General features: G+C 45.8%; 1 protein-coding gene across 3 annotated transcripts in view; it reads right to left on the reverse strand.

Moving 5' to 3' along the window:
- Positions 1-3877: 3877 nt before the first annotated feature.
- The window catches only part of ARHGEF4 (Rho guanine nucleotide exchange factor 4), a 69021-nt gene continuing 59590 nt past the window's right edge, over positions 3878-13308 (reverse strand). For 2 of the 3 annotated variants that reach the window (XM_065410712.1, XM_065410710.1), the window contains 4 exons: positions 10813-10944; positions 8040-8283; positions 7168-7254; positions 3878-4035 (listed from right to left, as the gene is read on the reverse strand). In XM_065410712.1, coding sequence (XP_065266784.1) covers positions 3878-4035; positions 7168-7254; positions 8040-8283; positions 10813-10944 — 621 coding nt within the window. The remainder of the gene's footprint in view (positions 4036-7167; positions 7255-8039; positions 8284-10812; positions 10945-13308) is intronic. The other variant, XM_065410711.1, reaches the window with a different exon arrangement.

Genomic DNA, 13308 nt, shown 5'->3' on the forward strand with positions numbered 1-13308 from the left:
CAGAGGAATGGATTGTTACCAAGGCGAATGATGAGTGGGTCAAAATTTTAGGATGAAGTCACATTTTCAGGCCCCCACCCTACAGGGGCTTGTGACCATGTTGAAAGCCAATTTCGAAAGTGGCTGTAGTAGTCTGGGGGGTCTACATAATTCACCTCTAGCAGTGGTAGCAATGATGGAGGGTTTAGAGCAGATACAACCTAGCCCAACTTCTTAACAAGGTTTGTAATCATGCCAGTCATAGATCCTGAGGCCCTGTGGGAGCATTCACTGAAAATACCATTGCTAATGCTTCTTCAGCTCCACCAGTGTTAGCAACGTTAGGGGCCCTAGTGTGATGGCTGCAGGTTTTAACACAATCTCAGGTAAGCCAGCGCTGAACAGGTCTGACTGGTGTTAGGCTGCTGTTGGTGTTTAGTACCATGGTCGTTAGACCTACTCAGGACACGCTTTTAAAAAAAAACTGTGCAGCTGCCCAGCTACATGAGCGCTTCCTAGGTTGCTAACTCAGGGGCACCTGTGTAAGCAACAGTGGGGCATGATTAGAAAATGTAGACAGGGCGTAACGTAGACAGGGCCTTGGCATGCATGTTTACAGTCTACTATGTACTTAAAAGCCCAAGGCAGGATCACATTAGGTGTCCCTAGGGCAAGTTAGTAGTAGTGAATAACGCTTCAGATTTTGGCTTATGTAGAGACAGGCTCAGTAAAAACCATACTAGCCTTGAGCATTCAACAGCAGCAGCTGCTGCAGGTGTTTTCATCAGTATGCCATCTAGACCTACTCTGAACAAAGTCGGGCCAGTGGTAGATCCATTTGTAGGTCTCTAACTGCTGGCACAGACATTTCTTCTTAGCAAGTCTTTGTTAAGGGGCCAAGTCTATGCCTGGGTTCTAGCAGAGTGGCTGGCTGAGGAAAAAATCCATGTCCACTCGTGGCCAGTGAAACCATGCGTGCTCCAACCAGTCAGCCCTGGTGTTAGGACGTGACTGTAGCTAGCTTAGTTCTGATTCCCATAGCGAGTCGGAGTACAGAGTTGGATGGGCAAGAGGAAACCAGCAGGAAGACTATCATCAGGTATTGCAACCAAGAGAAGCAAAAGGCCAAAGCATTAGTAAATGAAATATTTCCTGCTGTAAGCTTAGGCTAGCTGATTATTAAAAGAAATGAGACGAGGTGGGTGAGGTGTAACATCTCATTGTACCAACTTCTTTTGGTGGAAGAGACAAGTTTTTGAGCTTCACAGAGTTCTTCCTCAGGTCTGGAGAAGGTAACCAAAGTGTCATAATCAAGTTAGGTCCAATAAAAGCTATTATCTCACCTACCTTGTGTATCTCACAGCCTGGGTCCAACACGGTTACGGCAACACTGCAGACAAGTATTAAAAGGAATGTTTGTTCACACCAATAGTCTTCAGGGGATGTTATTCTGAATATAGTAAAGTTTTCTAAGGGACCTGTTTACCCGTAGTCGAAGATGCATTTGCAGAAGTGACAGACTATGCTCCTGCAATTGGTGCAGTGTTGCCCAGACAATCAGAAGACCAGTTTTGAGGACCCTTTTGAAATTTGGCTCCGTCATGGAATTTAAACCTTACACTTTCCCCATGACTTGAAAAAATTACCTTGTGCAGAGATTTGTCCTTCAGCTGAAAAGTTCAACATTCAAAGAGAGGATTGCAAAATAGGGGTCTCCTGGGCCTGAGGAAATTGGGCGTGTGTCTGCAGTTACAAAGGGTGGTGACCTTTGCAGCAAGTTCACGGAAAGGCCACACCCCATGACAGTCTCTGTACTGGGCTATACAGCTGCTGCATGGCTACATATAAGTTCTCTCAGGCAATTTTTTACATCTTGGAACGGCATCCCCATCTCACTCCTCACAGGAGTGAGAGGCAAAACAGAAATCCAGGGCTCAGGCATCCACTGCAGCTTATTTAAATACAATGTATCGATGGGAAACGGTCCATCACCACGATGCACTTGCTTTGAAGTGCCCGGCTGATGTCAGGAAATTCAGTGCTGTAACCTGTCAAGGGATAGGACAGGAATTTGGAAGATGGCCTTTAATTCCACTGGCAGCCTTGAGCACTCAATTCCAACTGACTAGCATATTTCCAGGTTCCTCTGTATCTCTCAACAGATATGCCATCCCCAGGAGGACTTTGAAAGATGCCACTTCCAGAGTGACCTCTAGTGACACATGGCCACCTATGTAGCAAGGAAAACAAGCAGCTAGGATTGTGAGGAGGCCGAACGAGGACCACACCGACAGACATGTACGCGTAAGACACAAACACTGGCTGTAAGTCACTTTTACAAGTTTCTTTATGAAATTAAATGTAGCCCCTGGTGAGGGGAAAGATATAGTGCAAGAATGACTTTGTACATGCTACTGAATTCAGATATCCCTGGATAACCAGACTTCAGTCAGCTACAGTATCAGCAAACATTGGAACTCTGAGCTTTGCAGACAGTTAGTGCTTACTCACAATAGCAACACGCTGGAATGAATGGGTGTTTTCCTTCCAACCGCCTGCAACTTCTCCTAAGCTATGGAATTCAGTCCTTATGGCTTCTAACTCTTTCACTATTGTAAGGCAAATCTTTCCTTTTACTAACCAAGGATTAAATGAATTCTTTTTGGCCACAATTTACAAACCTGCGTGCCTACCGCTAAGCTCTTAATTCCACATTTAGGCACCTTATAAATGGCCTGATTTCTTTTTTCAGTGGTGCAGGTGACCTGGAATACACCTCGATATGGGGGGCGGGGGGGGTTGTACGTGTTCTCTGGTTTGGAAAAATCCATCCATTTTGTATGAAGGTGCTCAACTGTGGAGTTAGGACCTTGACTTAAGGGAATTAAGTTTGCAGATGTTGGCCTTTGTTTTTTGTTAACAAAAAAAAGAAAGACAGACGAACAGGCATCAAGTTAACAACATCTGACAGGACTGATTACAAACTTACAAAATACACAGTTCTGTATTTGCCATAAATAAACACATTACAAACGTTTAACATTTTCATTGGCCAGGAAATATGGCAGAGTGACAGTGGGAAGAGTCTAAGGAGCTGACAACAGTATTTATTTTAGGCACATTTTTTTCCTAACTCATTTTTTTTTTACATAACTCAAAGAAAATCAACTAGGTTGCAAGATGCATGTACTTCACTCATGCTGTGGGTTTGATTGGCACCATTTAACGGACTATGGTTCGGCGGTGTGTTGACCTAAGGAAAAGAAAAAGGGCACAGCGACATCATTGTTGCCTTCTCTGAGTGCCAATAAAGGCTAATCAGTCTGTTAAACATGTAGTAAGATCATTTCTTTGAAGATGAACTCGGGGATTGGGGCAGTAAAAGGAAGGGTTTAGTCCCCCCAAAAGTGCATCACATCAGCAACAATGAACCATGGTTCTGAGCATGCTCAGTAGACACCAAGCAGGCTGGTGTTGGAATGGACAAACTGCCATCTCTGCATGGGCAGCCAAGTTGGCTGAAGGCTAGAGTCTCTCTGGCAGTTGTCAGACAGCAATAATGTTCACAGCTGGGAGGATTGGTTCAAGATGCAGCTGACAACAAGGGTAAGATGAAAAACAGTTCAGGCTCCATCCTGTCGTGATCTCTTCCTGGGGGTTTGTATGGCTCCCGAGTGTTGTGCAGGGCTGGCTCACTTTGACTGGCACAAAAACACGCAACACAGTGTCCCACTTCGGACCCATTCAAGTACAGTCAGTCTGCAGAATAAATAGGGAAGGAAGGAGCATGCGCCATCCTTTGCAAACAGAGGGATGGAGGAGCCGGGGGTCCGTCAGCTGGAACTGATGGCTAAAGTGCTTTCTCAGAAGGGATTCAGGCACAATAGGGAGCTGCCCCTCACTTCCGAAAGGGTGTCAGCCTGCTGATGTTCTGCCAGAAGTTCGAGGGCTTGCGCTTGGGCTCTGCCAGCATGAAGACTTGCTGCTGGGGGAGGTTGGTAGGCAGAGAAGGGTGCTTCTGACGCATCAGAAAGTCATAGTAGGGCCTGGTGACAGCTGTTTAGACCATGAGACAGGGAAGAGCAAGCGTTAGACTGGTACAGTCCCATGGCCGATTCCCACACAGTCATTCTCAAAGCTGAGGCAGAGTTAGCCATAATAAGTAACAGCCAGTTACAGATAACTCTGTTTTGAGTTATCTAACCCCAAAGGCAGTTCGGGGATTAAGCTGATAGTCTGGGAGTGCCCCAAATGTTGATTGGAATTCAGAGATGCTCGCATGCCCTCAGAATGTTGCCTGCGGCCACGTGCAGCAATGCGAGGACAAAGCTGGACACTTAAGGCATGTCTACACTGCAAAGGAAACCCCCCAGCAGGCCGTACCAGCCGACTCAGGCTCTTGGGGCTGTTTTATTGCAGTGTAGACTTCCGAGCTACCACCCAAACTCTGGGACCCTCCCACCTCGCAGCCCGAGCCCAGAAGTCTACACTGCAATGAAACAGCCGCAAAGCCCAAGCCCGAGTCAACTGGTATGGGCCTGCCATGAATTTTTCTTTGCAGTGTAGACATGCCATTACAGTGCTCTACTGCTGACAAACTTAAACAGCACCCAATTCTGAATGCTTGGGAGACTGGTTAACTGACCTGCACTTGTGCACATTAGCCTGTGTGGCAGGTTGTAAATACGCAAGTATTTGTAAATGTTTAAACGTTGCAAAGTCTTACTGAGCAGTGGGCCCAGTCCACAGCATTTAGATATAGATCTGGATTTGGAAGCCCTTGGGGTTCAGTAGTGTTTGGAGTTAGGGGCTTGTCTAGACTACAGACACTATAATGGCACAGCTACGGCACTGCAGCCGTAGCGCCATTGTGTAACAATGGAAGGGGTTTTTCCATCACTGTAGTTAATCCAAGAGGCGGTAGCTAGGTCAACAAAAGAATTCCTCCATCAACCTAGTGCTGTCTACACTGGGGCTCAGATCAGCTTAACTACTTCTCTCGGGTAAATTTTTCACATCCCTGAGTGACCTAGCTAGGTTGACCTAAGTTTTCGGTGTAGACCAGGCCTTGGTTCACTGCACTAGAGAGAGACTGGGCAGCCTATGCCAACTGGATCTGGCTCCTGTTTCCAAACTCCCATGATACGTGGCAATATCTGGCTCCAAGTCTGGATTATAGCTGAACTGTCCTTGGATTTTTGCAGTACTGTGCAATAAACTGCCAGCCTGTGTTTAATTCCCCACACAGTACCCAGGGAACCATAGAAAGGTAAGAGACTGAATTCCTTGGCAAGCTACAGTAGAGGGAGTGCAGCCACAAAGTCTGGTTTCCCAGGGCAGTTCTGTGAATCTTCACCTGGAGGCAGCGTCCATGATGAAGGGCAGGACAGGCATAAGGAGGGGAAACTTCCCTGCAACTCATAGAGCTCATCCTCCCTTCGGCTACTGCTAAACCTCCCGTGTTAGGCTGCTGCTTTCTGTCCTGGGTGCCTACAGACGCTGTTGAAGAACACATCATCTGCATCTGCCAATCCCCATGTACAGCAAAGGGCGGGTATTTAATTAACTGTTCTATTGTGGTAGCACCAACACTGTGCCAAATACCACACAAACATACACAGAGAGAGACTGCCCCTCCCGCAAATACCTCAACCTAAACCCTTTTCACTTCCCCAAGAGTTCCCCTAAAACTCCTCTTGTCATTCTTCCTGCAAGCTGCCCCATTCAAATTGTTTAGAGACCTGGCTTCTAGGGCTGAGGGGGGGATTCCAGTCCCCAGCCAGATGCCATCCAACAATCTCATAAACAGAAGCTGCCAATTGTATTTAGCTACCTTGAACTGTACTAGGGGTTTTGGAATATGAACCAATGATTAGACACACAGAATGGCCCTTGTAGCCAGGAAATATTGGGTTGCTGAATCTCATTGGCTTAGCTGAGGCTGCCAAGTCTTCAACTTGGTGAGAGCTGCTGGGAATTGTACTGCAATTTCCCACCTCTCTGAGCCTATCAGCTGGCCTATCCCAGAACTTTGTTAGCGTCACTTGATTGACACTAATCACATGCAGTAAAATCAGCTTGTTCGGGGAAAATTTCCATATAATGGGAGACAATAGAAAAATACAGTGCTGAGTAATTTCCACAGCTTGCGGACAGTTCCATTAATTTCACCAGGATCCTACTTCCCTGTCATGACTCTTTCTCTGTATTTTCTTTCTCATCCATCAGTGATGAAGGGCTTGATCCAGCAAAAATATTACATACTCATAAAACTGCATTTCCTAGTTCACCTAGGAGAACAATAGCTCTCAATATGGTAGTAGGCAGTTAGTGAGGTGTTAGTCACCCCCATCTTTAACATTCCAGTTCAACCCCAGTGGAACAAGACCCACCAGTGGAAATCTTTAGTCATTTCCCTCTTAGCTGTAAGAGTAGGGAGATGGATCAAAGTTTGTGACAAGTCACATCTCCCATCCAGCTAAGAGGGTATATTGACTGGATGGCACTAGAGTCTGGTTTATTTTCAAGGTCTACAGTCGCTGTGAGATTCCTTAGCATTGTGTTTAGCTATGGACTCCTATTGGGATCTGAATTGGAGGTTAACTCTTAACACTGTGTTCTTTATTTAATACTGAAATGCTACCTTAACCTGCAGAATAACTAACTGTAAATATTGTTATAAACAAAAATAGTGTCACTGGGAAGTTATGCTGAAACGTTGCTCACCTGTTTATCGACAAGTTCAGATTGCTTAATGGGGGGCACGTTTATCAGTGAATCTGGATTTTTATTTAAATGTGACTTCACTAAAACATTTGTTTTCTGAACTGTATGTGCTGATCCGATTTACAGCTTGTATTTTTTACTCTTAAGTTTGATCAGGTTTGTTCCTAGGCTCCATAAACCCGGAGCGACAGAAAATTAGAATGGCTATTGCTAAAACAGGGGCAATTGCTTCTCATTAATTTCCCTGCCCACTTTTTTCCCCCACCACACCAAGTGATCCCTGTGCCACTGGAATAAAGATCTTAAAACCTACCACCCCAGTGGTAGGAGAAGAGTAACATTTACCAAGCTCCCAAAGATGAACAAGCCGGGGGAGGGGGCAATTAATGCATTGATCAGCCCAAGCTTATTTGAAGTCAGTTTTTTAGATGTGCTGATGTGCTTAGGAGAAAAAGAAAGGGCCACACTCACCCTTAGGCTTTCCGGTGTGGTGCTGTTTGTTGGCATTCAGCATCGCCTGCTTCTTCTGCACCTCTGTGATTGAAAAACCTTAAAGACAAAACCGAACCTGTTAGCAGCTGTACCGCTTAGGGCTCCTCCTACAAACAGCGGGGCTCATGAAGAGGGAAGTGTGGGGATGAACACATCACTATGGATTTGATTGTGCTCTTCAGGCACAGCCCCATATTGGGGTCTACCTTGCCGCAGGAGCCCCGGGACACATTCTGGGTAGAATTCAGCCAGAATTGCCTCTGGCGCTGAGGGAGAGTGTATGCTGCCCAGGGCGTGCTGCCAATTTTTAGCAATTGCAACATGTGCCTCACTTTGTGGCAGCTACGCCCCCACTCAGTTCTCCCTGCCTCCTTGGTTAGCATGGTCAGTGGCAGCCTACCAAATGGCCTGCACTCTTGGTGCACTGGGTTGGCCCTGCTTGTGTGGCCCTAGTCACATTAGACCAAGTATGAAAACAGTGAGATGGATTTGCCCCCTAGAGAACATGTGGTCATGTATAGAATCCTGGATCAATCTTGTGCTGGGCTATTGACGAGTCTGTCTCTAACCCTGCCAATGGGAAGAATAATTCAAAACTAACATAACTTACTATTTAATAGTTCAAGCAGGCTAAGCAAAAGAATTTAGCAGCTCCCTGAGACCTCATTTCAGTGCTTGCTCTCTGCTCTATTCTTTGTATGATGAGCAGAGGGGAAAAGAAACATCATGCAAAATATATACATCTGCAGCCCAGCCCTGGGCTGGAGGGGCATGTATTGCATTTGCACACATTTGTGTTCAGCGTGGTGGAGGGCCCTGCTAGACAGACAGCCTTGCCATACCAGTTTCCTGGTCAAGCTGAACCTGTTTCCTTTCATTCTCGAATGCCTTGAGCCAGCGCTGTTTCTGTTCAGGCTTTTTTGCACAGAATAAGTGGACTTCCTCAGGGTCCCTGCAGAGCAGCTTGAATGCATTTTTAACACTGATATTGAAGTCCTTATCCTTCCCATCCTCCACGTCCACTATTTCCATGTCATCCATGTTGATCCGACTCTTATAATAGAGGATGTCCCGGCGCAGGAGATCCTGAAAGAGATTATTTTCATTGTAACTATATCCAATTTCCATGCACACAATTCCTTTCTCTTCCTAGCCACAACAGACGACCTGTTACCTTGCTGATGTGCACTGCTGCCTTATGAGAAAAAGCAATGACACCTAGGCCTCTTCGCCCTGACTGTGGCTTTTTGGAACTCACTTTCTGATGCTGGCTGCAGTCTTAGAACAAGCTGGTAGGGCCCAGGAACAGTTTCTGTAGCTGATGGAGCATGTGTCTGGGCAGGACTATACTTATAGCAGTGTGATAATATGTACTGCCACTCAGGGGTGAAAGTGAGCCGGTACGGCATACTGGTAAGAACCCACACCGGCCCGTATGCAGCCCACATTAAAGCACTGCCACGGCGTTATAATGTCCCTGCCACTTTTGCCTCCCCCATCGGCGGCCCTGCTAGTAGGGTCCGTACCGGCAGGGCTGCCCACAGGGGAGGCAAAAGAAGCAGGGACATTAAAGTGCAGCCACAGCAGTGCTCTAAGGACGGTCTTTTGTCGTGGCAGCACTTTAACGTTGCGGCAGCCCTACCAGCAGGGCCACCGACTGGGGAAGCGCAGCAACGTTAAAGCGCTGCCGCGGCAAAGGAGCCTACAGAGCTTTAACGTCCTTGCCCCTTTTGCCCCCCCTCGGCCACCGATGGGCGGGGGAGGGGCAAAGGGAGCAGCTGCCCTGGGGCTGGTGATTTAAAAGGGCCCGGGGCTCCGGACGTCACTACCGCAGCAGCGGCGTCCAGAGCCCCAGGCCCTTTAAATTGCCACTGGAGCCCCAGGCAGCGCGGGCCAGGCAGCCTGGAAGGGCTGGCTCGGGGATGCTGACCCCCCCCAGCCCCGCCCCTTCCGCCCCTTCTGGGGGTTGGAGCTGGCCCCGGCCCCATACCGGTAAGTGTCTGGAGTTATTTTCACCCCTGCTGCCACTACTATCAACTGCACTAGAGTGCTTCTGTAATTCACTGTCACTTTCCAGGATGTCTGAAAGGCAAGCACAGGTTCCTGTCATTGCCCTGACACGGGGACACTGGGTACTTACTAAGCCAGACAACTAGTCAACATTGTTATCCAGATTTAGGACAGTGTAACGGAGCAGGATTTGGCCCCTACAGTCTATCTCAAGAAGCCACAAAATGCAGGATTGGATTTTCCTGCTAATTTCGCTGGTGAAAAATACAGCCAGCACTAGTGTCCAAGGCAAGGCCCTCATTAGTTTAAGTCACTTGAAGTAAGGAATTGTGGGTATAGTGAAATGGGTCATGCACTCAGTGAAAAGCTTTGGTGTGGTCACTTCTGACGTGCTGTAGAAAGAGCCCTGTCTCCCTTTGCACTAGGTCACAACCACATCTGAGTCTTTGCATTTACACATGTAGCTGTGACCAGCCAGCATTCCCAATGAAAACAAGCCAAGTGACGCTTGGCCTACTGATGTGGGGGCCTGGTTTTCAGTGGTGCTGAGCTCTTTGACATCACCTGGAGCTTGTAGTGCTTAGCAACCCTGAAAATCAGACCTGTGAATTAGCTCAAACTCTGAAAGAGCTTTCAATAAAGAACAACATATGGGGAGGAAAGGGTCTGTGGGGCACATTGTGCTTCCCCTGAAGAAAATACAAAACTGATCTTTCAATACTACCCATCCAGGGGGAAGTGCCAAAAGGCAAGATCCCAAGTGAAATGTGTTGTTCCATCCTTACTTAGAGCCTAAGCCAAAGTCAATGGAAGACTCTCATTGACTTCAGTAGGCTTTGGGTCTGGCCCCTAAAGGGACGACAGACCGCTTTAAGGACTGTGATCCCTCCTGTTATTTAAATAGGCCATCTCCTTGGGTTCGTTATAATCCAATATAGGAGCTGTAACATGCCACGCTTTCCCTATGAGAGCAGTGTATCCGAACTGATTGTTCTGGAAATTAGATACCCAGCCACAGCCATTTTGTCTTCTGGGTACCATTTCAGTAATCTGTCCCTAAATTCCTGCTGATGACAACTGTGTTAGATGAGGGCGAAAATAGTGATGGCAATGTTGACGCATTTGATTTTTTTAAAATTAAGCCTCACGCTGATCCTACAAAAACCAATGCCCAGCTTTCCTCTCTAGAGTGACCAGACAGCAAGTGTGAAAAATCGGGACGGGGTGGAGGGTAATAGGAGCCTATATAAGAAAAAGACCCAAAATTCGGGACTGTCCCAATAAAATTGGGACATCTGGTCACCCTATTCCTCTTTCACTGCAGGAGACCTGCCTGTCAAGAGCCCGCTACTTCCATTTATCATCTGCAATCAAGTGCACAGTAGACCAGCATGGCAGGAAAAAAATGCTGTATATGCACATACACAACTCCAGCCCCCTGACTGATAGACAGACATGTCTAGCTTTAGCCTGCCAACCTACATACTGACCCTCTTTAAAGCTATTCTGGGGAGGTTAATGTAAAAAGTAAAACTGAACTGAGGTGGGATTTGACTTCAGTGGGCATATCAATCAACAGAGGTAGAGACAGGCTCCTCAAGTTACCTTCTTACAGCAGACCAGCTGGTGATCAAAGAGGAAGAACATTCTCTGTTGGCTCTTCGCTTGAGGCTGGGAGATTTTGGTTAATTCCCCAGAATAGATGAGTTCTGAGCTTCTGACTAGGACGTCTTCACCCTGGCGGCAGCAGCAGCACCACAAAGAGCATGTCAGTTTGTCCCAAGAATCACAAGAATTTAACCTGATTGAGCGCCTGGGCTTGATTGGTTAAATGGTGTGGTCCTGACCTACCATCCTGGATCTTAGGTGATAGTTCATAAGATGTCACAATGACCTAGAACAACAAATGTTGATGGGAAAAGGTGCAAAGGGGAGACAGACTGAATCAGTCCAAACAAAAAGGCCTCCTGATATAACTCAAGGAGTTAAGATCATGCTTGGTAAACAAGAGAAACGTGCAACCAAAAATCAGTGAACCAAAATTGGTGCGTCCTGGATGCAGGCCGCCTCTGTGAATGCGGATGGAGTGAAAAAGGAGCAGGGGCTGTTGTATGAATTTAGATGGAATAAATGGGCCAAAGGCGTTAACATAACCCAGTCACTGTCCAACACTCAACGGCATTAAACAAGGTTCAGGGTTTAGTATGCAGAGACCTCAGCCTGCTTAGTACGATGGCAAACACACCATTAAAAATCCTTAGCCTTTTATTAAAGACATAGAGAAGAAGGAAAAACAGTTAAAGCAGTTGAAATATAAAGCATTAAGTAAGGCTTTCATTTTAAGAAGATTTCTTGTTCCCTTTCCCTTTAGCTGGAGAGAGTTTTTAGAAGGAAAAGCCCCCTTGTCTGACATCTCTTAGATGGTATCAAAGATGAGCTAATTCAGTTTAAACTAAATGGAAGGATAAACAAAAATAGATCTGTGACTAGGGTTTTTTATTTCAAAAGGGCTAACTTTAAAGAATTAAGGAAATTAGTTAGGGAAGTGGATTGGACTGAAGAACTTGGGGCTCTAAAGGTGGAGGAAGCCTGGAATTACTTCAAGTCAAAGTTGCAGAAACTATCAGAAGCCTGCATCCCAAGAAAGGGGAAAAAATTCATAGGCAGGAGTTGTAGACCAAGCTGGATGAGCAAGCATCTCAAAGAGGTGATTAAGAAAAGCAGAAAGCCTACAAGGAATGGAAGATGGGAGTGATCAGCAAGGAAAGCTACCTTATTGAGGTCAGAACATGTAGGGATAAAGTTAGAAAGGCCAAAAGCCATGTAGAGTTGGAGCTTGCAAAGGGAATTAAAACCAATAGTAAAAGGTTCTATAGCCATATAAATAAGAAGAAAACAAAGAAAGAAGAAGTGGGACCGCTAAATACCGAGGATGGAGTGGAGGTTAAGGATAATCTAGGCATGGCCCAATATCTAAACAAATACTTTGCCTCAGTATTTAATGAGGAGCTTAGGGATAATGGTAGGATGACAAATAGGAATGAGGATATGGAGGTAGATATTACCACATCCGAGGTAGAAGCCAAACTCGAACAGCTTAATGGGACAAAATCAGGGGGCCCAGATAATCTTCATCCAAGAATATTAAAGGAACTGGCACATGAAATTGCAAGCTCATTTGCAAGAATTTTTACTGAATCTGTAAACTCAGGGGTTGTACCATATGACTGGAGAATTGCTAACATAGTTCCTATCTTTAAGAAAGGAAAAAAAAGTGATCCGGGCAACTACAGGCCTGTCAGTTTGACATTTGTAGTATGCAAGGTCTTGGAAAAAATTTTGAAGGAAAAAGTAGTCAAGGACATTGAGGTCAATGGTAATTGGGACAAAATACAACATGGTTTTACAAAAGGTAGATCGTGCCAAACCAACCTGATCTCCTTCTTTGAGAAGGTAACAGATTTTTTAGACAAAGGAAATGCAGTGGATCTAATTTACCTCGATTTCAGTAAGGCATTTGATATGGTTCCATATGGGGAATTATTAGCTAAATTGGAAAAGATGGGGATCAATATGAAAATTGAAAGGTGGATAAGGAACTGGTTAAAGGGGAGACTACAATGGGTCGTACTGAAAGGTGAATTGTCAGACTGGAGGGAGGTTAGTAGTGGAGTTCCTCAGGGATCGGTTTTGGGACCAATCTTATTTAATCTTTTTATTACTGACCTTGGCACAAAAAGTGGGAATGTGCTAATAAAGTTTGCGGATGACACAAAGCTGGGAGGTATTGCCATTAAGAAAAGGACCGGGATATCATACAGGAAGATCTGGATAACCTTGTAAACTGGAGTAATAGTAATAGGATGAAATTTAATAGTGAAAAGTGCAAGGTCATGCATTTAGGGATTAATAACAAGAACTATTGTTATAAGCTGGGGAGGCATCAGTTGGAAGTAACAGAGGAGGAGAAGGACCTCGGAGTATTGATTGATCACAGGATGACTATGAGCCGCCAATGTGATATGGCCATGAAAAAAGCTAATGCGGTCTTGGGATGCATCAGGCAAGGTATTTCAAATAGAGATAAGGAGGTGTTAGTAC

This window comes from Emys orbicularis, chromosome 9 (genome assembly GCF_028017835.1).
Source record: "Emys orbicularis isolate rEmyOrb1 chromosome 9, rEmyOrb1.hap1, whole genome shotgun sequence".
NCBI lineage: Eukaryota > Metazoa > Chordata > Testudines > Emydidae > Emys > Emys orbicularis.